General features: G+C 49.2%; 14 protein-coding genes across 14 annotated transcripts; 6 read left to right on the forward strand and 8 right to left on the reverse strand.

Annotated features, from left to right (window-relative positions):
• Window positions 1-478: 478 nt before the first annotated feature.
• On the reverse strand, window positions 479-2,898 carry rgd1 (putative Rho GTPase activator (Rgd1); the record flags this gene model as incomplete). The annotated part of the gene is made up of 8 exons (XM_057117961.1): window positions 479-590; window positions 644-714; window positions 766-860; window positions 915-1,058; window positions 1,112-1,592; window positions 1,644-1,849; window positions 1,927-2,533; window positions 2,599-2,898. The coding sequence occupies 8 exons, from the start codon at window positions 2,896-2,898 to the stop codon at window positions 479-481; spliced, it is 2,016 nt and encodes a 671-aa protein (XP_056970996.1).
• Window positions 2,899-3,785: 887 nt separating this feature from the next.
• N7484_007575 (putative quinol monooxygenase) lies at window positions 3,786-4,266 on the forward strand (the record flags this gene model as incomplete). Its single annotated transcript, XM_057117962.1, has 3 exons — window positions 3,786-3,845; window positions 3,936-4,048; window positions 4,119-4,266. The coding sequence occupies 3 exons, from the start codon at window positions 3,786-3,788 to the stop codon at window positions 4,264-4,266; spliced, it is 321 nt and encodes a 106-aa protein (XP_056970997.1).
• Window positions 4,267-4,888: 622 nt separating this feature from the next.
• Window positions 4,889-5,851, forward strand: racA (putative Rho GTPase Rac; the record flags this gene model as incomplete). Its single annotated transcript, XM_057117963.1, has 6 exons — window positions 4,889-4,921; window positions 4,978-5,010; window positions 5,090-5,148; window positions 5,214-5,394; window positions 5,493-5,725; window positions 5,788-5,851. The coding sequence occupies 6 exons, from the start codon at window positions 4,889-4,891 to the stop codon at window positions 5,849-5,851; spliced, it is 603 nt and encodes a 200-aa protein (XP_056970998.1).
• Window positions 5,852-6,424: 573 nt separating this feature from the next.
• Window positions 6,425-7,552, reverse strand: N7484_007577 (RNA-binding protein; the record flags this gene model as incomplete). Its single annotated transcript, XM_057117964.1, has 3 exons — window positions 6,425-6,677; window positions 6,781-7,012; window positions 7,081-7,552. Coding segments are annotated over 3 exons (957 nt in total), but the record flags the coding sequence as incomplete, so codon positions are not given.
• A 329-nt stretch (window positions 7,553-7,881) lies between these two features.
• N7484_007578 (uncharacterized protein) lies at window positions 7,882-8,956 on the reverse strand (the record flags this gene model as incomplete). The annotated part of the gene is made up of 5 exons (XM_057117965.1): window positions 7,882-8,063; window positions 8,121-8,173; window positions 8,239-8,337; window positions 8,401-8,578; window positions 8,632-8,956. 5 exons carry the CDS (start codon window positions 8,954-8,956, stop codon window positions 7,882-7,884), a joined length of 837 nt encoding a protein of 278 aa, XP_056971000.1.
• Window positions 8,957-9,267: 311 nt separating this feature from the next.
• On the forward strand, window positions 9,268-10,841 carry N7484_007579 (uncharacterized protein; the record flags this gene model as incomplete). The annotated part of the gene is made up of 4 exons (XM_057117966.1): window positions 9,268-9,357; window positions 9,413-10,086; window positions 10,148-10,684; window positions 10,742-10,841. 4 exons carry the CDS (start codon window positions 9,268-9,270, stop codon window positions 10,839-10,841), a joined length of 1,401 nt encoding a protein of 466 aa, XP_056971001.1.
• An 88-nt stretch (window positions 10,842-10,929) lies between these two features.
• Window positions 10,930-12,082, reverse strand: N7484_007580 (cytochrome oxidase assembly protein SHY1; the record flags this gene model as incomplete). Its single annotated transcript, XM_057117967.1, has 4 exons — window positions 10,930-11,029; window positions 11,095-11,200; window positions 11,258-11,770; window positions 11,842-12,082. 4 exons carry the CDS (start codon window positions 12,080-12,082, stop codon window positions 10,930-10,932), a joined length of 960 nt encoding a protein of 319 aa, XP_056971002.1.
• Window positions 12,083-12,292: 210 nt separating this feature from the next.
• N7484_007581 (UBX domain-containing protein) lies at window positions 12,293-13,796 on the forward strand (the record flags this gene model as incomplete). The annotated part of the gene is made up of 5 exons (XM_057117968.1): window positions 12,293-12,377; window positions 12,438-12,490; window positions 12,553-12,671; window positions 12,733-13,705; window positions 13,755-13,796. 5 exons carry the CDS (start codon window positions 12,293-12,295, stop codon window positions 13,794-13,796), a joined length of 1,272 nt encoding a protein of 423 aa, XP_056971003.1.
• A 458-nt stretch (window positions 13,797-14,254) lies between these two features.
• N7484_007582 (coiled-coil-helix-coiled-coil-helix domain-containing protein) lies at window positions 14,255-14,984 on the reverse strand (the record flags this gene model as incomplete). The annotated part of the gene is made up of 3 exons (XM_057117969.1): window positions 14,255-14,287; window positions 14,369-14,627; window positions 14,773-14,984. 3 exons carry the CDS (start codon window positions 14,982-14,984, stop codon window positions 14,255-14,257), a joined length of 504 nt encoding a protein of 167 aa, XP_056971004.1.
• Window positions 14,985-15,428: 444 nt separating this feature from the next.
• On the reverse strand, window positions 15,429-16,263 carry N7484_007583 (Sas10/Utp3/C1D family protein; the record flags this gene model as incomplete). Its single annotated transcript, XM_057117970.1, has 3 exons — window positions 15,429-15,728; window positions 15,865-16,031; window positions 16,083-16,263. The coding sequence occupies 3 exons, from the start codon at window positions 16,261-16,263 to the stop codon at window positions 15,429-15,431; spliced, it is 648 nt and encodes a 215-aa protein (XP_056971005.1).
• A 422-nt stretch (window positions 16,264-16,685) lies between these two features.
• On the forward strand, window positions 16,686-17,963 carry N7484_007584 (ketopantoate reductase family protein; the record flags this gene model as incomplete). Its single annotated transcript, XM_057117971.1, has 1 exon — window positions 16,686-17,963. The coding sequence occupies one exon, from the start codon at window positions 16,686-16,688 to the stop codon at window positions 17,961-17,963; it is 1,278 nt and encodes a 425-aa protein (XP_056971006.1).
• A 105-nt stretch (window positions 17,964-18,068) lies between these two features.
• On the reverse strand, window positions 18,069-19,572 carry N7484_007585 (uncharacterized protein; the record flags this gene model as incomplete). The annotated part of the gene is made up of 5 exons (XM_057117972.1): window positions 18,069-18,378; window positions 18,438-18,552; window positions 18,609-18,726; window positions 18,785-19,372; window positions 19,432-19,572. Coding segments are annotated over 5 exons (1,272 nt in total), but the record flags the coding sequence as incomplete, so codon positions are not given.
• A 396-nt stretch (window positions 19,573-19,968) lies between these two features.
• On the forward strand, window positions 19,969-20,937 carry coq4 (ubiquinone biosynthesis protein COQ4; the record flags this gene model as incomplete). The annotated part of the gene is made up of 2 exons (XM_057117973.1): window positions 19,969-20,176; window positions 20,282-20,937. 2 exons carry the CDS (start codon window positions 19,969-19,971, stop codon window positions 20,935-20,937), a joined length of 864 nt encoding a protein of 287 aa, XP_056971008.1.
• Window positions 20,938-21,215: 278 nt separating this feature from the next.
• Window positions 21,216-21,846, reverse strand: N7484_007587 (DNA-binding protein; the record flags this gene model as incomplete). Its single annotated transcript, XM_057117974.1, has 4 exons — window positions 21,216-21,496; window positions 21,616-21,626; window positions 21,687-21,772; window positions 21,823-21,846. 4 exons carry the CDS (start codon window positions 21,844-21,846, stop codon window positions 21,216-21,218), a joined length of 402 nt encoding a protein of 133 aa, XP_056971009.1.
• Between the last annotated feature and the right edge of the window lie 260 nt (window positions 21,847-22,106).

The following is a 22,106-nucleotide window of genomic DNA, read 5'->3' on the forward strand; positions in this document are numbered from 1 at the left end:
AACCTAACATCGATAGGACGAAAAGAAAAGTGCTCTGAGCCTCAGGATTAGTCAAAGGTCAAAGTTCAATCAAAATCCGGTAATGATTTAGGCAATTATATCTTCTGCTTCCGTGGACGAATTATCGTCTTCAGTTTGGCTGCATTTACTCCAGGAGTAACTACGGAGCTTTCGTTAGCCAAGTAGCTACGGGCTGGATTATATGTATCATAACGATGTCTTTTGCATGAGAGGCGCGTATCCAAAACCAATGATGTATATATACAAAAAGAAAAATAGAAGCGCAAACAAGGCATCGGCACAGTGCAATGTTGTTTTAAGCCGGCATAGTAACACATTAGTGGGTATAACCATGCTATTGAAAACAGAACAAGTCAGGCGCAATGGTAGTGAGTAGGAAATCTGCATTAGAGGGTCCGTTCGTTTGAGAGAAAAACACCAAGCATGAGAACCATTATTATCCGTCAAGAATGAAAATCTAGTCATCGTCGAAGATCTGGAAAGTGTTGTTGAGGATTGTCTCAATGACACGGACTTGCCAGCCAGCATCAGCAATGTTGCCACCCGAATTGGCGCCCATTAAGGTTGGTCTGCAGGCTTGATATCAGCGAGGGCTCAGAAATGTTAATTCAAGAGAACTTACCCAAAGCAGATAGCAATGTTGCCAGCATTCATGCGGTTTTGTGAAGAGTGTTCTTGAACCTTGTTGAGGTGCTATGAAAGTATTAGCATGAGCAATAAAACCAACACCAGTGGTTGGCTTACCAAAATAATAGCACGTAGAGTGGCGTAGTGAGCATCAGGCAAATTGTTGATAAGGGCATGCAATTTATCTCGGCGTTGAGTATCGTCATCGACGCCTGGAGTTTGAGTCAGCAACATGTTGGCTAAAGGCTTGACAGATTATGACTTACGCGCAGCCTCAATGAACTGGGTGTAGTATTGAGATGTGAACAGAGGATCAGGTAGATCCCGGAAGAACTGTTTCACAAGCCCAGCGACACTGTTAACATCATGATAGAAGTTTTCAGGGTTTGTAAGGTCAATCTGTGACGAATCTGTACGATAATCAGCACGAATTACCGCTGTTTGACTAGATCCAAGCGCTTACCATTGTCGAATAGTGCCTTCATGTGGTTAATATGATTGGCACTGCCAGATAGTCGATAGATACCCTCCAGATCGAGACCAAAAAGCTCAATGGCCTGGAAGCATTGATACACAATGAATGGCACCGCAGTTCCATCCCGAACATAAAGGTCATCCAAAGATAATCCGAATACGGGCTTCAGAGGAGGTAAACTGGTTTTATCCATCTGCGGCGCATGCATCATTGGCGCAGCGCCCATTGGAAGGGTTTCGTGAGATGTTGGCCCGGAGGGATAAGGAGGCTGCGCTGGCTGAGCTGGTGGAGCTGGCGGAGGCGCAGGAGATTCCCCTTGAGTTGGGTAAGGTGGCTGCTGGAATCGCTCAGTGCTCCCCAGTTGAGGACTGGGAGAAACGTTTGGCTGGGAGAATGCTGTGGGAATAGACGACTGGCGTTTGGCTTGAAGGCTCTGTTGCGAGGCTGCGGCAGGTCCACCACCAAGAGTCTAATTGATCATTAGCATGGGTCGAACAAGAGATCGGTTTTGGCAACATACAGGGTGACGCTGATATTGAACCTCTGGACCAGCAACGGCGCCAGGGTTTCCTTCATGGCTCAAAATAAAGTCATGCAAATCTCTCTGGTTGTCAACCTGGCGAACAACCTCTGCAAGGCTCTTGGGCGCAATTGACCCATTCATTTCTGTTTTAATGGGGCTCACACAAAGACCCTGGCCCAGCAGGAGCTTCTCGTTGAAAGTAGCTATGACGTGTTAGTAAAATCCCAATGGACGCGCCATTTGAAAAAGGAGAAGAAAAAAAAAAAAGAAAGGCACATACCAAACTTCTGCTGCTGTAGAGTCAATCCAGAGTCGCACTCCGCAATCAGCTGCTGGAGATTGTGCACGGCCTGAGGCCGGTGGGTAGCCACCAACTCCTGGCGAGCCGCCTGCGCTGCCTGAACCTTTGACGCATAATCCCCATCTGCATGCTGAACCTTTCGCAAAAGATCCTCTTCATGCTGTGCAGCAGATTTGTGGCCCTTCAAACCAAACTTGCCGCCCTGTTTGTCACCGGTGCGGACACGGTCATACTGTTCCGCCAAAGAGTCGTACTTGGCCTTTGCCTTCTCCGCTTGTGATTCTGCATCGGCGACCCGCTTCTCCGCAGCTAAACCCGTCTGCTTCCACTGCTTGCGGCCGCGTTCGATATTGGAGGATAGCTCTTGCAAATCATCGGACATCTGGTGGAGAGAAACGGAAAACTGCAATCCACATTCGGCCATGCGCTCGTGAAGTCGATGGATATCCTTGTAGCTGGAGCTGTATGTGCCTTGGCGATTATCGCTGCGGAGCGCGGCATCGTTCACGGCCTTGGCCAGCTTCCTTAACCCCTGAGCATGTTCATCCTCCAATGCGCCACGTTTCTTCAAGAAGGTGGAGAAATCCTGTCCAGATCTGTTAATATCGGCTCAGTCTTTATCAATTGACACGTTGGTGGGGCGTCACGAACTTTGGCGGAGGCTACACTCTGCTTCAATCGAGCCAGGAGGGTGGTGATACCGATCTGCATATGCGACATCCGTATTAGCAAGGGATTCCCGATGCGCTGTTTCCAATAGCCTGGGTGCCCAGTTCTCACCTCTGAGTAAATAACTTTGTCGAGGCGTGCCTTAAGCTCGTCGGAAATGACGGCAGGTGGCTGTTCGGGCGTTTCTTGGGCATGGCCGGACGAGCGACCGGCGCTGCTCGGGGGCGCATCGCCCAGGGTGGGCAAGGCGGTCGGTTCTGGGAGGGCCGAGTCGGACATCATCCAAGGGTGTTGATCGAGTCCCAAGCAAAGGGAGGAGAGGGGGTATTAAAAGGAGTGGAAAGCGACTATTATTATCGATGACACCTGAGTGGGCTTGGCGGTGGGGAGTGCGGTTAGATGGCGATCAATGAGGTCAGACCACAGGAATGCTGCCGCCTGCGACTGAACCCAAACTTCCGCCTGCGTTTAGTTTAGTCCCAGGTACAACTCCGCCACAATCGAATCCACCAGTTCATCGTTGCTAAGTGGAATGGGTTTTATTTGGAACTGGTACGTTGGGATTGCGTTGCCCTCCCGGTCGTACAAATTTCTTCTGAACCTTGAAACCTGAAACATGCACGTCCGTCCTTCGTCGTATGTCGTATCAAGTCGATAGAATTCATGGGGTAAATGGATCATCACAAAACTTCTTAATCTCAAGTCATAATTCTACGTCCAATGTTTCAATTTTACACACACAGGCCTTGAAACCTGTCCATTATCCTCAAGTAATTGTTGAGAATATTTCCTCTGCACCTTGTGTTACTGAGCCTGATTTTTCTCTGGTCCATAGGCGAACTATGAACCTTGGAATTCTGGTAAATCGAGTAGAACTACAGTCCCAAGCCCTAATTTATGAGAATTTATGCGTATTAATAATCCTACAAAGCACCCCAGAGCGATCTGGAGAAGATCGGACAGCCTCATCCAATGCAGACCCACATGCCACGGCCCGAGGTTGAAAGTGTTCTCCGCTACGCACTTAAAGTCCCGCCCATTCTTTCTCGATTACCTTGTCTGAATCTATTACTACTGGTCCATTGTAACGATATCTGAATCAAGGTTACTGGTCTGTCCTGGTGTTTCTGGCAGCCTCCTGATTATTCCAGTCATCCCGAGATCCCATCATGTCTGGAGAACTCAACGTCGCAGCAGTGCTTCACCCGAAGCCTGAGAAATTCCAAGAGGTTAGTTCTTGAGCGTCTCTTTTTCTAATTTTATCTTTTTCCCCCTTCAAATATTCCAGCAATGAGATTCTCATTTGCCACCATGGATAGGTTGCTGCCCTCGTCACCGAGGTGGTCAAGAAGGTCAAAGAGCACGAAGCGGATACCTTGCTCTACTATGCTTTTTCCGTCCAAGAGAAGAATGAGATTGTGATCATTGAAAGGTGAGACGACCCATGGTAGCCCGCATCTGGACATTTTCGTGACTAACCCTGAACCACCACAATTCTCTAGATATAAGAATCAAGACGCCGTCCGGGCTCATGTGCAAGCCCCTTATTTCAAAGAGTTCGCGTCCAAGATCCCCGACTTGTCAGCGAAGCCCTGGGAGTTGCGAGCGGGAACATTCTTGGGAGGCGAGCGGGGAGTGTCGCGGCTGTAATCTTAGAGGCTGTCAGTCTGGATATAAATAGCGAGTTCCCTGTCCATTCCTGTAATCTTAGCGTCGTTCCAGCCGCCAGGTTTCGCCCGTGATCTGAATCCTATGCGATTGGTGCATGATGGCGGGAAATAGGAGACTGTGGAGAGAGCAATACGAATGATGAATTTGATGTTATTCTAGAGATAGGAAGATCGAATCCACCTGAAAGCTGAAAGGCGAGACTGGTGAAATATAAATCAGATATAAAAGAAATGCGAGCGTTGCTCGATCAAGTAACTCAATATTTAATGTGGAGACCTGAACCATCCAAAGTGTTTGGAACATCTGTAGCATCCTGGGCTTAGCTGAATCCATCATTTTCATCTGTGCTTTCTTTCTTTCTTTCCTCTTATATATTACTCCACATCGTTTGGGTCTTTCTAGGTAAGCTCCTCTGTCCGCCCCTCATTCTTTCGCGACTCTGGTGGTCTCCACACCCTTTTCTCCCCCTCTTTCCCCTAGCTTCAACGTCGGCTCATCCCCTGAAGCTCCTTAGAAAACCAACCAGATCCCACATTTGGGGTACTCGCTTTCTACGACCCGCGCCCTTATCGTTCTCCTCTTCCGTGTACATACTTTCACCATGGCGACGGGCCCGGCTACTCAATCGCTGAAGGTGAGCCCTCGAATCATGGATCTTCCCACTGGCACAGACAACTAATTGGAGAACAGTGCGTGGTGACTGGTGACGGTGCCGTCGGTAAAGTCAGTATCCCCAAATCTGCAGGCCCCTTCAGCTCCAGTCGCGATGGAAAGATTGACAGGATGGTTCGACCAATTTTAGACATGTCTTCTGATCTCGTACACAACGAATGCGTTCCCCGGAGAGTACATCCCGACCGTGTACGTCCTCCCCCTTGGCTCCGATCCTGCAACGTGCAATAGAAGTGCTGACACCAGCTATACAGGTTTGACAACTACACCGCCAGCGTGATGGTCGACGGCCGGCCGATCAGCTTGGGACTGTGGGATACCGCCGGACAAGAAGATTACGACCGCCTCAGACCGCTATCGTACCCCCAAACCGACGTTTTCTTGATCTGTTTCTCCATTGTCAGCCCTCCGTCCTTCGATAACGTGAAAGCCAAGGTAAGAAAGCCGCACCCAGGGCGCCTGAAAAAGGGCGAAGCTCCTCACTCTCCCCTCTCTGCTTCCCCACGACTGACATCGTGATCGCAATTCTCCAGTGGTACCCCGAGATCGATCACCATGCCCCCAACGTTCCCATCATCCTTGTCGGCACTAAGCTCGACTTGAGAGACGATCGCGCGACCGCTGAAGCCCTTCGAGCCCGCAAGATGGAGCCCGTCTCGTACGAGCAGGCCTTGACCGTGGCCAAGGAGATTCGCGCACATAAGTACCTGGAGTGCTCTGCGCTTACGCAGCGTAACTTGAAGAGCGTGTTCGACGAAGCTATCCGGTATGTGAATAATATTCAATTTTCGGCCCTGAATTCCGCAAGAAGCTCATCATATCATACAGTGCCGTTCTCAACCCGCGCCCTCTCACTAAATCTGGGCGCAAGAACAAATGCAAGATCTTGTAAAGATGTTATGCATGGCCGTTTCCCTCTTTTCACGTATGCTATAATGAGTAATATATAGTTAATACGGCGTCCGGATAGCCTGAGGCTTTCGTGAAGGTCTCTTTTTGATGAATCCATTGAATCGTTTTCTTTTTTTTCCCCCATTTCTTCCCTAATGGGGGCTACCACGTTCTTTTTGGCGATACCATCGTTCGTTTGGATCTATAGATAGGCATTTTGAGTGATTTTTTGGTTCGATCCCATGTTCTTGTAAATCTAAGGATATTCATGGATGTAGCCATGACGCCAATTTGAAATATAGGGTTCCTCTTGGTTAGCTCTGGAGTAATACTGCTAATACTGCAGGACCTGAAGCAAATGGAAAGGAAATGTTCATTGCATTCTACTATGCACAGAAGACGGAAATTGGTATCGTCTAAGGAAACATGAAAAAAAACATAGCAAGGCTTTTTAGACCTCGTCCCAGGATGTACAACAAAAGAAAAGGGACTCGGAAAAGAGTATCAAACAATGCAATGGACAGTCAGCTACCCAATTCGTAGCTTTGATATAGTCCATAAACACCATTTACCACAACTGACCCCGGCGACTGGGGTGCACACCGGCATATTTATCTTCATCAGCAGCAGGAGCAGGAGCAGCATCGCCAGCACCAACCGCGTTGGCACCAGTGGCACCCTTGCGAGCAGATCGCTTGTCATGATCGTGCTTATTCTGGACCTTCTTGGCTTCCTGTGCCTTGCGCTGGCGCTCGTCGTTGAGCTTCTCATTCTTGGCCTGGATCTTTGCCTTGCGGTGATCGGACTTAGCACCGCCGCCGCCAGCACTATATCGTAAAATCTGGTTAATATCTGATCGGACAAATTGTAGCTGCGAGCATCCATGCGGCGCGCAACATGTAGCTCATCTACATTAGGAATTAAACTCACGTCAACTCAACATTGATGCGACGAGGCGGGTACTTTCCATCGTCGAAGGTGGAATGGTGGTATAGCTGGAGACAGGTCTTCATGCGGTCGTAGTTGTCAAACTCGATGAACGCAAATCCACGGCTTCGGTTCTTGGGGTCATCCTTGTTGGTGGCGACACGCACGCTGGCGGGAGGGTTCTTCTCGAAGTGTTTTGTGACAGACTCAGTGTTTGCGGAGAAAGGAAGGTTGCCTGTGAATTGTGGACTTGATCAGCTGCAAATTCTTATCCGGGTGCCCGGTGATTTGGCGGGCACTTACCGACAAAGCAGATAAATCGGGAATTCTTTTCTTGTGAAGCTTCCTCGGTCTTCTCGGTCTTCTGAGGCTGCTCTTCAGCATTGGCACTGGTATCGTCCTCGGCAGTCTCCTTCTTGGCTTTTTTCTCCTTCTTGTCCTTCTTCTCTTTCTTTTCCTTCTTTTCCTTCTTCTCCTCCTTCTTCTCCTCGTCGCTCTTCTCCTCCTCCTTGTCGCTCTTCTCCTTCTTCTCTTTCTTGTCCTTCTTCTCCTTCTTTTCTTTCTTTTCCTTCTTCTCCTTCTTTTCCTTCTTCTCTTTCTTCTCATCCTTCTCATCAACATCCATAGTATCGGCAGACTCAGCTTCAGCCTCGGCAAGCTTGCGCTTCTTTTCCTTCCGTTCCTTCTTTTCCTTCTTCTCCTTCTTCGCCTGCTTTTCTTGGACGTCGTTCACCTCCTCCACATTGTCGGTAGCCTTGCGCTTCTTGTCACCCATTTTCGAGAGATTTGAGATATAAAAGGTGTAATTGAGGAATAAGATAAAAAGAAAACCGATGTCGCAACGCTCAAAAAAATTGGGCGGAGACGGAAGAGAAAATCATTTCTGCCGGCGATCAAAAGGGCGGTGAGCAGATAACAACCTAATTGGGTAATCTGCTCGAACTATGATTGTCAAACTTTCAAACGCGTACAGTATGCTCCTCGATTACTTTGTTATAGTGGGATGTTCATTTGTTATGAGCCCTGGACTCAGTGTTCGTAATATATAATATAGATCTATACTTTTTAGCGCCCGCCAGATGGAAATACATGAAAATATTGAAATCAAAAGATCAAGATCTGCGTCTTGTTCTTCTTCGCCGCATACCGCTCACGCAGCTCGGGTCGAGTAAGCAACTTCAGCAGGGGGAAATGTGTGTCCTTCATGTCAAATATTCCGCGCTGCTTTTGGTCAATGTGCGATCCATCAATGACAATGCGTTGAAGCTCATTCAATTTCAAATCGCCTATGCAACCACAATTAGTAACAGTCTTGGGACCATTCATGATTGCGGGTAACTTACCAGACTCGACCAAGTCAGACACCCGGGTCGGCGTTCCGATGCCAATACCCATCCTAGAGATTCGTCAGCTAAACATGTAATACAATGAGGTACGTGGACATATTGAGGGAAATCATACTGCGCACGCTGGAGGAACTGCTTCGCTTCATCCAGCTTGATATGCTTCGCGAACAATTTGCCAACAATAGATTCTTTGTTTTGGAAGGGTCGAAGAGCCCTGCACGCCATGTTGTTAGCATCGGTGCTAATTTGTGTGAAGTAGACTTCGTCTTTATCTTACCTGACGATGTCTGCTGCTCGAAGGCCAGCGCCCGTGATCACAAGTGTATGGGGAGTACCCTTCTGCTCCGATGACTTTGACAAGTCAGAGCCCTTGGGGCTAAATGTCTTGAGGAACTCAGGGAGCTTCTCTAGGGTTCTGGGCTCGGTGTAGGCGCTAGTATCGAGGAATGTAGAATCTGCGAATTGTCAGTATTTTCCATCGTACCACGACTAAAATAGCAGTACATACCCGAGACGGAAAGGTCATTCAGTTCAACGGCAGACAGTTCCTTGTCCAGCTTCTGTGCTCTCTGGGCAAAGTAATCAGCCAGCAGCTTCCCATCCATCCTCCCAATGGACTCGTCGATGCCGTTCTTGCGATCCTGCGCATTCGCATCCTCCTGGGGCTGCTTCTTCTTTCCCTTGCGCTTCTTCTTGCTCGGACCATCTGCCGAGGCAGCCGGAGCTGCTGCAGGCGCTGTGTCGGGCTTGTCTTGCTTAGCGTCGTCTGCTTGCCTCTTGCGCTTCTTGTCCAGCTTGGCGGAAAGCCCTTTTGGTGCGGGAGCTTCAGTCATTTTGGCTTATTATTACAGAACCCCTGTAATTGAGACTGCACAAGAATTGGAAATCGTGGTGATATCAAGTTTAACCGTCGCAAAAAAAAGTCCGCTCGAAAATCCGCAGCTAAGTCAGCGGGCCTTATCGATAAGAAACACGGTCAACCAATTAAACGCGGGCCCGCATTGTTATGGCCGACGCGCATCAAACACTTCAGATCTTGTTCCTCTCTGTTCATTGTAATCTATGTTAATCCCACCATTCTACTCGTTGATTTGGGCCTCCTGGGTTTTATGGCTTGATTGATATCCTCGTTTAAATCACGGAGATGTCGACCCCGAATCCTCGTGGCCGTCGGTCATTGCGCAATTCGGGTGCTGGGACTCATACCCCGTCTGGAGATACTAAAGTGACTGGGGTAATTAAAGCTGTCATTAACAAAGATTGAAAACCATTTAGCTGACTTTTCTTAGCTGCAGCGACTTCCGAGCCATACACGATACCCACTCACACCCAGCCGCCTTGTCACTACAGCTACTCCATCCGCCCAAAGATCTGCATCTCGATTTACCCCCCGGGCGCGGGTCACAGGGGCTCCAGCAACACCGTATGGACTTCGCGCACGGCAGCAACGTGCTACGAATACTCCTGGTCGTGACCGCCGACGAAGTGGCAAGATGCAGCGTGAGACCACGTTTGATATCCTAAGGAATCTGGGCAGAGCGCTGGCGCCGGTCTCTCGCCCAATTCAATCATCGCCACAAGAAGAACCCCAACCCGTTGAAGAGCTCAAGGATGAAATTGAAGAGCTTGACAATGAGCCGGTGATTGAGCCGCCACGGCTTTCTTTGCCTATTCAGGAGAGCGAGGACGGGAGCGAGGAAGCGGGCTCCGAGACGCCGCCACCTCGCATGTCTTTAGCTTTTGATGATGATGATATCACATATCGATCTGTGGAATACCCTCGAGACCTTGCCATTCGAGACCGGGAACGACTTTCTATGATGCCTGGTGCTGGGAGGCCTAGTGAAAATTTCGGGGGTATACAGCTGGAAAGTGACTCTGATGACGGAGATCGTACGGGTATCGTGGGTGATTATGATGGCCACGAGGATACGATGGTTAGTGGGGGCGATTTTGAGCAAGGGTAAGTCTAGTGGGGAATTGGTATTGTCTTATGGTACAGTATAGGCTAATATGAAAAACAGTGGAGAGACGGAGGATCTCGGTCGGTTCCATTTTGACCTCGACTTTCCATCTCCGCCTCCAGCGGCAATCGATGACCCAGATGATGAGCATTTAGGCGACATGGACGGATTCGAGCTGTCTGCACCAGACATTCAGCCCATTGCCCGCTCACTTTCATCAGATGATGATGCTGGTGGTGATTTTATGGGCTTTGACGGCTTCGATGTTGCACAGCCTGCTTCCAGAAGCCAGAGCCCCGGTATGATTGGGGGCGGCTTGCGAGACGAGGGACTGCCAGTGCAAAGCAAGGAAAAGAAGCTTTCTCGATATGGAATTCCTGTTCCCAACTTACCTACTGGTGTAGTCAAGAAGCTAGCGACACGTTTTGCGCGCACAAAGGCCGGATCAAAAACCAGACTCGACAAAGCTGCAATGGCTGCCATAGAGCAGGCGTCTTCATGGTTCTTCGAGCAGGCGAGTACAGACTTGGCGGGATATTCCAAGCATGCGGGACGAAAAACAATTGACGAAAGCGACGTCACAATGCTCATGAGAAGGTCAGCTATGCTAGATAAACACCCAGCCTATAAACAATTTTGCTGACTCTAGCCCAGACAACGCCATATCAACAACTCGACAACCATGTTTTCTTTGGCGCAAAAGTATTTGCCCAAGGAGCTTCAGCAGGATATGAGGCTAGCTATGCCTCCGTGAATGTCTTGCGCCAATCAGAAATCTATAAAAAAGAACTCCAAACACCGATGGGAAATGCGTCAAATATGGAACACCCCGACCAAGCCAACTACCAGCTCTTGTTCTGGCGAACTCGGCGCAAGGCCTCGTTGGGCTTTCTCCGGATAAGCATCCACATCATAATGGATGTCGCCAAAGACAGGCCATACCTGGAAATCAATAAGCAATACGCTCAAGGAACTCAAGGGTTCTAACGTATAGGATATGTACTTACCATGTGAAGATGTACTGGGCGTGATTGTTTCTCAAATTGACTTCCGCGGCGCGGCCGATAGGCATACCCTTCGCCAGGCGGTCATACGACTCAAGAAGATCAGGCACTGCGAAGTAGTCAGTGTCTGGGCTCATTTCATCAGTCTGCAGTTGCAATATCATACCCATAGTGCTCTCAATCCACACGGGCTGGCTCCCACTTAGCTCAGCCATCTGCTCGATGTCTGGGAAATAGAACTTCCCCTCCAGAGGCTTGTTATCTGGCGTAAACATATTCTTTTTCCACGGCTCTCGTAGCAATCCCTCTACCGTAACCTCACCCTCCGGTAGACCGTCGGGTCGATCCTTCTGATCAGCCATCTTCCTAGAAATCCAGCCTCGGTTCACGAGAACTGTGCTCTGGCCGTCTGCACGCTCGAGGGGAGTCACAACCATGAACCCATCCTCTCCTTCTAACATGCGAGGTCCAATAAGCATCTCCTTGTCATGTAGGAAATGACCTGTGGCATACACGCGACGGTAATCGAATTCGGCAATGGCTTCTGGATCGATGCGCGGCGGGAGGGGGAGCGGAGGTCTAACTAGGCGATCCTCGAATTTGGCAACCATCTTGGTTTTCTCGTCCAATCGCTTAACTTGCCACGTTCCAAGGCCGAAGGCGATGATCGGGATCAATGCTATGCGCAAAATGTTTGTCAGATATGGTATTGTCGGAGAATTTCCAACTGTAGGAAGTCACGCAACATACCAAGAATGATGAGTCCCGGTCCATGTTTCTGATTAACCCTCACAAGTTTTGCGGGGTTATCAACATCCAAGAGACCCTGGGTGAGCTCTCGAGTTTTCGTGAACTGGCGCCTTTGTTGCGGGCGACATCTAGTGCAGATCGAGTCCAGCTTTGAAGTCGCGTTGGTGGTTCGGACCACTCGGGTGGGCAAAGTCCACGCCGTGGGGGCAGTTCTTTGCAGGAACGAAAAAATGGGCCGCATATTGAGCAGCAACAAAAAAGAAGCTGTTCAATCGGTCGAAAGTGCAATGAATGATCGTTGATCGGGGGTACGAGACTCTATCCGGATTTTGGTTCGGAGATTCTAGGCGGTCACGCTGTGGCTTCCGCTTGTTGCTCTCCGCATCTCCACAGCTGTCTACTTGCTTAGCACTTCTCGAATTGACAGATTATTCCTTCTTGGTATGCGATAATGACCAGTTTCTACGAAGGCAGTCTTCAAGACGGCATTGCCCTTGCCCTGAGGGAAACCAAGGCCGTTGTTTGCTTCGTCCGAGGTCAGTGATAGTGATTCCCCGCATGCAAGAGCCAGCCACCTAATCGCGGTGCATGTGCAGACGAGAACCAGACGAGCTCGACGTGGGAAGAAGAGTATTTTGCTGGTGAAGAGGTAAAGTTTATTGCATCACGCAGAATTGTTCCCCAGGCCTGGGTTGTTAATCATTCTTCTAGATTGCCCAAATCCTTGACGCCGGAGCAGTTCTATTACGTATTACCGCCGGATCTCAGGAAGCTGGCTTTTTGACGTCGCTATGCCCTATCGCCAAATTCCCGACGGTTATCGTTATCAAGTATGTCAAATTGCTTGCCTCTTGGCATTATATGGTCCTGGCTAATTGGTTGGGATGGAAGCAATGGTACATTAAAGGAGTACCTTGTGCCTGATATCTCAAAGGATATCTTTCAGAGCCGGCTTGGGGTAGCTGTGAAGGGCCAAACTCCTTCAGAGCCTGTTCAACAATCACAGAGCAGCTCTCCTGCTGTATCGCCTGTTCCAAATATCACGCCGGCACAATACCCAACACCACAGACCGTCCGTGAGGCTTCCTCTTCAGCCCAGCCGAAACCCCGTCAGGACACCAGTACTGCGGAAAGTGCCACAAGAAATGCGCAATCCAAGAAGCCAGTACCAGCAAAGCCCCAACCACCGAAAGTGGAGCAGAAGAAACCGGTCGCCCAACCAAAAAAGGAACCCCTAAAGCCGAAGCAGACTATTCCCAGCAAGAAAGCTACACCCTCTAGCGAAGAGCGCAAGCCACAGCCACCGGTGCCCCGTGGGCCCCCCACCCAGTATCGACTACAAGTGCGACTATTCGATGGAAGTTCTGTCCGGTCCAGCTTTACACCGACACAGACGATTCGCAGCGATGTGCGCCCTTGGCTGGATGGCCAAATGGGCACTGAACAGCGTCCGTACAATCTTAAGCATATCTTGACTCCTCTTCCGAGTCGAACGCTCTCAGTTTCTGAGGAAACCCAGTCACTTCAGGACTTGGGGCTGGGGTCAACCGCCAACTTGGTCATGGTTCCCGTTGCATCATACACAGATGCATATTCCACTGCAGGATCTAGCTTGCCTGTTCGTGGCATTTCGGCTGTCTACAACGCTGTTTCATCGGTTGCAAGCACAGCTACAGGACTAGTGGGGTCATTGATTGGGTATGGGCCGACTGCACCAGCTGCAACTGGGAGTGGATCATCGTCTGCATCTACATCTGCATCCTCGGAGAACACTCAACGACCACGCAATACGGGATTGAACATTCGGACGCTCGGAGATCAACAAAATGATCGTAAGGACAGCCAATTTTATAATGGAAACCAAGTACGTTATCTTGATTGCCCTGCGCATTCCGACGCTAATCATTTGAAAGTTGAATTTTGAGCCACGGGATCAGGACAGGAAGGACAACTGATCAATTTCGATGGTCGGCTACTCTCCAGCCGAGCAAGCCATGATTATCTTCACGGGCGTTCACGGATTGCATATGATTACTTATTCGAACCATTGCATCTTGATGAAATTAGGTTCTACCAAGTTGTTTATATTGGGCAACAATGGCTGTAGCACAGCTTCGTAGCCGCTTTTTCGGTACCAAATATTGTTAATCGGAAACCCTACCTTCTACATTAAATTAAGAATTGAATCTGTTGGATATTGGTTTGTCTCTTGAACAGCCACGAGTGGACATATCTGCCATCAGCTCAAGGCTAAGAGATCAAGTCTTGATTTGGTATAAACTCGAGAAGAGATGGTATAGTGTACAAAAGCGCGATGCCAGAGTCGCGATGCAGAATGATTACATCCAGTAAGGGGATTCAGATGAGAAAATTGCATTAAAAAGACCGTCTATTCATTTCCGTCAGGAAACGCTTAGTACGGCTTAGCAGCAGCCTGGCAAGCCTTCTATAAGATTGTTAGCAGCATGTTCATAATGTGTCTAGTCCCAGACAAACAGATGCGGGAAGGATTGGGATAGAAACGTACCAGCTGGTCCATGTACCAACCACAGATGCTGATGTTGCCGTTGTTCTCATCCATGCAGTTGCGGAAGTCACGAACGTTAGCCTCACAGGCAGGGTTCTCCCAGGACTGGTTGGTAGCGCTGCTCTGCCAGAGACCGCTGTCCATGCCCTGCGACTGAGCAGGAGGGGGCGCCTGCTGAGCCTCAGCGGGGGCGCTGGAGCCACCACCGCCAAAGAAGCCACCGATAGCGTGGCCAATGGAGGAACCGACTGCGACACCACTATAACCCAAGAGCAAGTATGTTAGCGATGTTTTTCCGGAGGTAAAAAAAGAGATATGTAGTCCGGGATTTACCCGAGGTTGAAGCCGGAGAAGAAAAAAAAAATATCAAAACAGCTGGGTCGGTTTAGGGGCTGTGCACTTACGCAGCGGTGGAAGCCATCTGGCCGAAAAGACCGGGACCGGCGCTCTGCTGAGGAGCAGCCTGCATGGGAGGAGCGTGCTGCTGGGGAGCCGCGGCGGTCGAGTGAGGCGCCTGCTGCTGAGCAGAGGGGGCCGGACGGGCAGGAGCAGCCGTAGGGCGAGAAGGAGCGCTGCGCGCGGGGGTGGGAGCGGCACGGCGTTGTTGGCGAGGCATTGTGATGTGTGTGGGTAGTAACGGGTTTACTGAGACTCGGTAGTTGTCAAGAAAGAAGAGTAGATATAAGGATTCCAAGTGGAGACTGGAAGAAGCTAGAAGCTGAGTCAGTCGGTGAACAGGCAAACTCCGATGCAAATTCTATGCAATGTGATTGGTTTGGATGGGTTATATAAGCTGTATGTTCATCACGTGGACCAGGACATTGCGGGCGTTAACGGGATTTCTACTACGAAGTACACTAAAGCGGTCGCGGTTCAATAGGCTTGTTGGGTATCTAAATCATGATATACAAATTTTGAAAAGACACGAAGATAGTAGTAATGATAAAGCCTCATGCATGAACTGCAAACCCCAAGAACCCAGGTATAGCTCATTGGCGAAAACAATAAAAACGTTGAAGTTTGAGGATCGGCCTTGCAGACAGTGGCGACAATATGCATATCATGCCTTTTGGGCCTTACGTGTCTTCTCCTTCTTCTTTCGTCGCTCTCTTTTCTCGTCGTTGCGCTCAGCTTTGTTGAGCTTCCGTGCCTTCTTGCTTTTGGCCTTGATTTTCTCTTCCTTCTTCTTTTGCTTCTGTACTTTCTCTTTGTCCGATCCACTTGGTTGAGCGTCGGTATTTGTCTCTTCATCGGAATCGAGGTCTGAGTCGGCCGTGGACTGTGCGGTGGATGGCGCAGCACTGGATGCGCCGTCGTTTTGAGCCGAGGGGTTCTGCGCTTCAGCAGCCATCTTTTTTGGCTATCATGGCAGCTTTGAAAGAAGCGCGCGCCCTCTCCTTGGCCTCTCTCTCTGCCCGCTCCAGATCGTATTTCTCGTTGCCAGCCTGAATATTATTAGTTGCAAGTCTTCATGCCATAGTATGATTGTAACTCACAAGGCCATGCTTGACAAATCTATTTGCAGCCCCCTTATCAAGTGTCATTTTTCGCTGCTCGGGTTCAGTTTCTAGGGCCTTGATCTTCGCAAAGTATTGTTTCACTCGAGTGAGTTCCCGGTACACTGGATGTTGTGTAGCGTTGACGCCATATAGTCGTAAATAGGCTAAAGATGCATTAGCATAAATCAACGGAGTAGCTTCTTGATAAAACATACAAAAAAGTAAAGACTCGAGTGTGTAGGTGACGAAAACGTGAAGTTTAGCTTTGTCCATCACAGGCAAATTTTTAGAGGTCTTGGACAGGGATTGACCCAAGAGTGGTTCGAGAGCCTCCTCCAAATCATCCACATGGTCATCCAACTGCTCAAGCAGCGGCAATAAACTTGCTGAATCCATGGTGTGAGTGGGTGTACGCAATAAAAGTGGAATTGGCGACAAGAAAAATTAAGGCCGGTGCAACTGAGGCGGTAGTTGCGGGCGGTGGAGCTTCGCGGCCTGGATCGTTTCGCGCATCACTTTTCTGCATGTCTAGCGCGCGACCTTTTTTTTTCTCATTTACGCGAGTACGTTTTGTGGCGGGAGAGTGCAAAAAATGATTGATATCGTGCTTCGAATTCGGGCATAAATTGCAATCGAACCGCTTCACTGTATCTGACGCCGAATTCCTTCTCAACAACCCATCTCCGAACCTCCGGCACCTACTCGGGGTTCCCCGACACACCTTCACAGTGTTTTCATTATTTGTCCGCCGCCCGCTATGGCGGAGTGGGCTTTTCGACCTATGTTATCAATCTCGCTCACGGATAAGTGAAAGACCGATGGTCAGATATGCATCGACGTGGATGAACGACGTGGAAGACGTGTCCCGCGAGACTACAAATGCCCCATTGTCCGGGCGAGTACATATTCTCGGTCTTGGAAATGTAGGCTGCTTTATTGCGCATGCTCTGGCCTCCAGAAAATCCCGGCCGCCAGTAACATTGCTTTTGCACAATTGGTCTGTCTATCAGGGTTTCCGCCGCAAGAAGAAGAGCATATCTCTCCAGTATAACGGATTGGATGACATCAAGACTGGGTTCGATGTTGAAGTGTTATCTGATGGCGTATGGCAGGAAGTATTGAAGGACGAGAGCAAGGAAAAGCTCGAGTCCGACATTCCCCTCGATCAAGTCGAGGATATATCGACCGATGTGAACCATGAGCACATTGAGTGTTTGATCGTTACTTCAAAGGCCAGTGTTGCCAAAACGGCTATCAAGTCTGTCAAGCATCGTTTGACAAAAGAATCAACTATCGTCCTCGTGCAAAATGGCATGGGAGTTGTTGAGATGCTCAATCATTCGCTATTTCCGAATCCAGAAGATCGTCCGACCTATGTACAGGGCGTCGTCAGTCACGGTCTGACTAGGATCGACAAGTTCCATGTTGCCCATCTTGGTGTCGGTACCATGGTCTTCGCGCCAACTATCTCGGAGAAAACTCCAGCGCTTCTGGCCGAGGATGATACTCATTGGGCTCCCACCACAAAATACATTTTACGCCTTTTGGCCCTTACTCCATCTTTGGTTGCTACAATCGACACGCCTGCTGCATTACTCCAATATCAACTCGAGAAGCTGGCAGTGAACTGTCTCATCAACCCCCTGACCGCGCTGAATGATTGTACGAACGGCGAGTTACTCTACATCTTCAATATTACCCGAATCATGCGCCTGCTTCTCTTTGAAATCTCGAGCGTGATCTACGCTCTTCCTGAGCTTCAAGGGGTCCCGGGAATCGAGGAGCGTTTCTCTCCTGAGCGGCTGCGCCGGATCACATTGGCTATGGCCAATAATACCTCAAAGAACACCAGCTCAATGCTTCACGATTTGAGAGCAGGGTCTGAGACCGAAATTGAGCACATGAATGGCTGGGTTGTGCAACGTGGAGAGGAGTTGGGCATCAAGTGCGCATTAAACTACATGATCAGACTGTTGGTCAAATCTAAGGCGATTATCCATGAACGCAGAAGCAATGCTTCTATCCCACTTGCTCTTGACGGCGTCCCTACGGTCGATGAATTTGCCGATCAAATTACGACCACCAAGGCAAAATGATCAATTCACATGAGGATGCTACCTTAGTCGGCATTATATTCGCACAAGCAGCACCCGCACGGAGACTTCTATGTTCATAAAGTGCTTTGATCAATCATCTAACCTGACCGCTGAAGCGCGTTCACAGATGTCCTTGATCTGTTCCCAACGGCGCAGCAACGTCTCTGCCTTTTGGCGGTGTATTTGAACTACCGCATTAGACTCAAGAGCTACCTTTATTGCGCTCATTGTTGCATCCGCCTCCTTAGCATATGTGTGCAGCCAACCCTTGATGATGGTCTCCGTCTTTTGGACATCCACATTATCAGTCGAACCCTCGAGGACATGGTTCCTCCAATCTTCCTCTTTCATGTACATTAGACACGCTGCAACCTCGGTGCGGTAACAAACCCCATATGGGGTGACTTGATATTCACTGTCAAATATTAGCGAACGGAAATTTGTATGTTAAAAACGATTAATTGGAGAACAAACCCATAATATTGGTTCAACCATAGCTCCTCCTGCTTGTCCGGGTTGTCAATGTCACGGAAGACAATGTCATCGAGGTAGATACAATCTGATTCGTTCTTCTCAAGGAAGAAGCCATCTTGAAGAAAATCAGTTTGGTAGACATATAAATAAGGGTATCAGAACAATACTCACATTCAGCCAAGAGGAAATCATTCGGATGACTTCCATAACTCATGTAGACTTCATCGCCCTTCTCATAATCCTCCGTAGCTCGAAGGGTATATTCTTTCTCATCAAATTTGACATCGCACTGCATCGTAATTGAAAGTGTCAGACCAAACAACCCATCATCCCCAAGAGTTACATACCTCGACATCCGAATGATTAAAATAATCTGCAAAAGGTAACAAAGCCATCGCATCATTCCGATTCTCCGGGGGTTCCTGATCAGGCCCAACCCAATAGAAACTTCTCGTGTTAAGAATGAGCCAGTGGTAAGAAAAGCTTCGCCAGTCAGTCTCCGGAAGAACTGAAGTGACATCTGTCCACGCCTTGCGTAGCCGTATTTCCTGCTGTGGCTCCAGGTCCTGGTGCTCTGTTTCATAATTCTTCGTTCGCAGCCCTTTCTCGATAGAGTTCCACCGACCGGCAATACAAGGGGGAAGCAAATTGGGAATTGAAACGGACTCGGTTGTGACATCACTGTCTGGCCAGGTAAGACCGCCTAGTTCCCTTGGCCAGAGCAAGGGCAAGCTATCTTCAAAATCTTGACGGGTGGGCCAGGCTTTGAACCACAGCTGGTACTTTTCAAGCTCCTCTTCGCTACCGTGAGTCAAGAATGCAGCCATGATTGATTGCACGGCTGTGCCTTCAGGAAACTGGGACCTGAATGGCTCAGGAATTTGGTCCACTGTGAAGATTACGTCGGTAGGTACTTGTACCACAGCTTCACCTTTCTATATACAGAGGCTTGGTCAGTATTCTGTGCACTTCCAATTGGGTTGCTGCATCCTACCTTGATTTTGCGCGTAGCCATCATTCCTAAACCGCGTCCTGGGAAACGCGCCGGGGTGACTGCATCGGTGACTACACCTTGAGACAGAGCCCATTCGGTGAAGGCTTCATGATTGGCACCAGGCAGATAGTTGGGATCCATTTTCAAAGCTTCAGCGGAGAGCACTTGTTGAGAATTTCTGTAGATCTGGAATTTGTCAAAAAATATATAACCAGTACAAGGCTTACGGGGGAACAAACCAGACGTTCAATGGCAGACAAAAGAAATTATAGTGAGAAGATTCCCGAGGATCATCTCAGAGAACTAGCAACCACAAAGCTTCAACATCAATATTCAATGGAGTGTGTCAAGGTAAGTGCCGTGCAGATCAGATCCAATGAGGGCTGTGGAGTAATGTTTTTATCGATAACCCGCTTATCGGCCATATAGGGCAGCCGATAGGGACCTGATGCGCCGTATTCCCGATTGTCGTACGATCATCTCGAGTTCACCTTCTCAAATCTGGTGATCTCTAGCTTCCAAGGATTGAAATTCACCATGTCGGTGTTTGGAAAGCGTGGAGCTTTTGAGCTTCGAAATCTGGCCGTTCCGGGTCACAAGCTTTCCACATGCGCATTGCGCCCTTTCTCCGTTCTCAACCGCCCGCCGCCAAACTATCCCGGCCATGTCCCATTAACAACCATTGAGCGAGGTGCGCTGGCCGTGGGCTCAGCAATTGGGTCTCTGATCAATCCTCGCAGAGCAGGTATGTGCCTATGTTGTACTGAGACCGTTGGCTTCCAAGTCTTTCCAATTGAATTCCTATTCTATACTTCTATAAATCAACATAATCACTAACGTGTAGCTCTAGATCTAATCGCAGCTCTCGGCGAAGCAACTGCTACTCCGTACTTCATCTACCGTCTCAGAAATGCCATGCTTTCTGACCCAACAGGCCGCCGCATCCTACGCGACCGTCCCCGCATCACCTCCGACACTCTCCAACTTTCCTACCTCCGCACCCTTCCCGAGAACTCCGTTGGCCGAACATACGCCACATGGCTTGATCGCGAAGGTGTGTCACCAGACACTCGGGATCAAGTCCACTACATAGATGATGAAGAATGCGCCTACGTTATGCAGCGGTACCGGGAGTGTCACGACTTTTACCACGCGGTGACAGGACTTCCCATTTTTGTAGAGGGTGAACTGGCGTTGAAGGCGCTGGAGTTCTTGAACACACTCCTGCCAATGACGGGCTTGAGTCTGTTCGCGTTTGTGAAAATGAAGCCTGCCGAGAAAGAGCGCTTCCTGTCACTGCATTTGCCGTGGGCCGTGCGAAGTGGACTTGGAAGCAAGGAGTTGATTAATGTATACTGGGAGGAAGTATTGGAGAAGGATGTTGATGAACTGAGGGCGGAACTGAATATTGAGCGCCCACCTGATCTCAGGGATATTCGGAAGATGATTCGACAGCAGCAGAAACGGGAGAAGGAGAAGCTGAAGCAACAGCAGATGTCGGGCTGAACTTGTCGCATTATCTTTGATTTCTCTTATCATCTTACTGTCTGCTCCGCAGGCAAATGTGTACGATTACCGCTTTTTGTATAAATATTCTCAGCGCGAAAATAGAATTTTGAACGTCAGATCAGACGAGTAAACAGACCGGAACACCTGAAGTGGATTTTTGAGAAGGCCAAAGAAGGCCTGGGAGAATAGACAACGCACCCCCGAGGTAGTACTAAAGCGTGAAATAGACAAAGAAGACCGGCAAGCTATGAGTAAGTCATCGCACGGTCTACTTCTTACATGTCAAGTAGATCATCGTCATCGTCCCAGCCGCCTTTGCGCCGGGTAAACACGACCTTGTGTTCCTCCTCCTTGCGCTGGTTCTCTGCAATAGCGTTCAAGAGCTCCTTGAGCTGGTCCTCAGAGACCTTCTGTCGCAACTGGCCAGTCTGAGCCAGCATGATGAGTCGGGTCTCGATGTCATTTGCGCGCGATTCCTTGACGAGACGGATACGACCGAGACGGTCTGCGGCGGCGGGCTCGAGGATTTGGCTCAGAATAGAGGCACGGCGTTCAGCTGATTTTGTGTGTCGCGTCAGAAAAATATTGGTTCATTATTGGTATACTTGGACTGCATGTGGTGGGATGCATCAAGCGTGCCTGCGCAGGATAGTGACGGATTAGATGGTTACCTACATTCAGCTTGCCTGGCGCACAGCTCGTTAGTCTATAGGTACTTTGACATGGTGAGGCATATATGTACTCACTTTCGCTGTTCGTCCTGGCCACCATCTTGGCTAGGTCCTCCGCGGGGGCCGCCCTGCTGAAGCTGCGCAAGACGAGCTCGCCTGATCTGTATCGCATTTGAGTCTTTGAACGCTGCTGCCCAAGGAACATTCTTACCTCTTCTAGCTCTGAGTCTGCCATGCTGAGAGTTGATGCACGTGAGCAGAGTTATTATGTTATGCGATGGCAAGTTCCCGAATTGAGAGAGAAGATTGCGGTAACCCCACCTCTTCCGCCTGAGGCTACCACGCGGGGAGAAACTATGCGTGACAGGTCATGTTGGATATATGAGTAGGAAAGTATATCGATATCAATGTTGACTTTGCGTGAAAAGAAGAAATCTCGCTATATTGGATTTCTCCGCATAAATTGTGCCCCTATAATTTCTTATTCTTTGTCGG

This window comes from Penicillium longicatenatum, assembly GCF_028827895.1.
Source record: "Penicillium longicatenatum strain IBT 33135 chromosome Unknown contig_4_segment0_segment0, whole genome shotgun sequence".
Lineage (NCBI taxonomy): Eukaryota > Fungi > Ascomycota > Eurotiomycetes > Eurotiales > Aspergillaceae > Penicillium > Penicillium longicatenatum.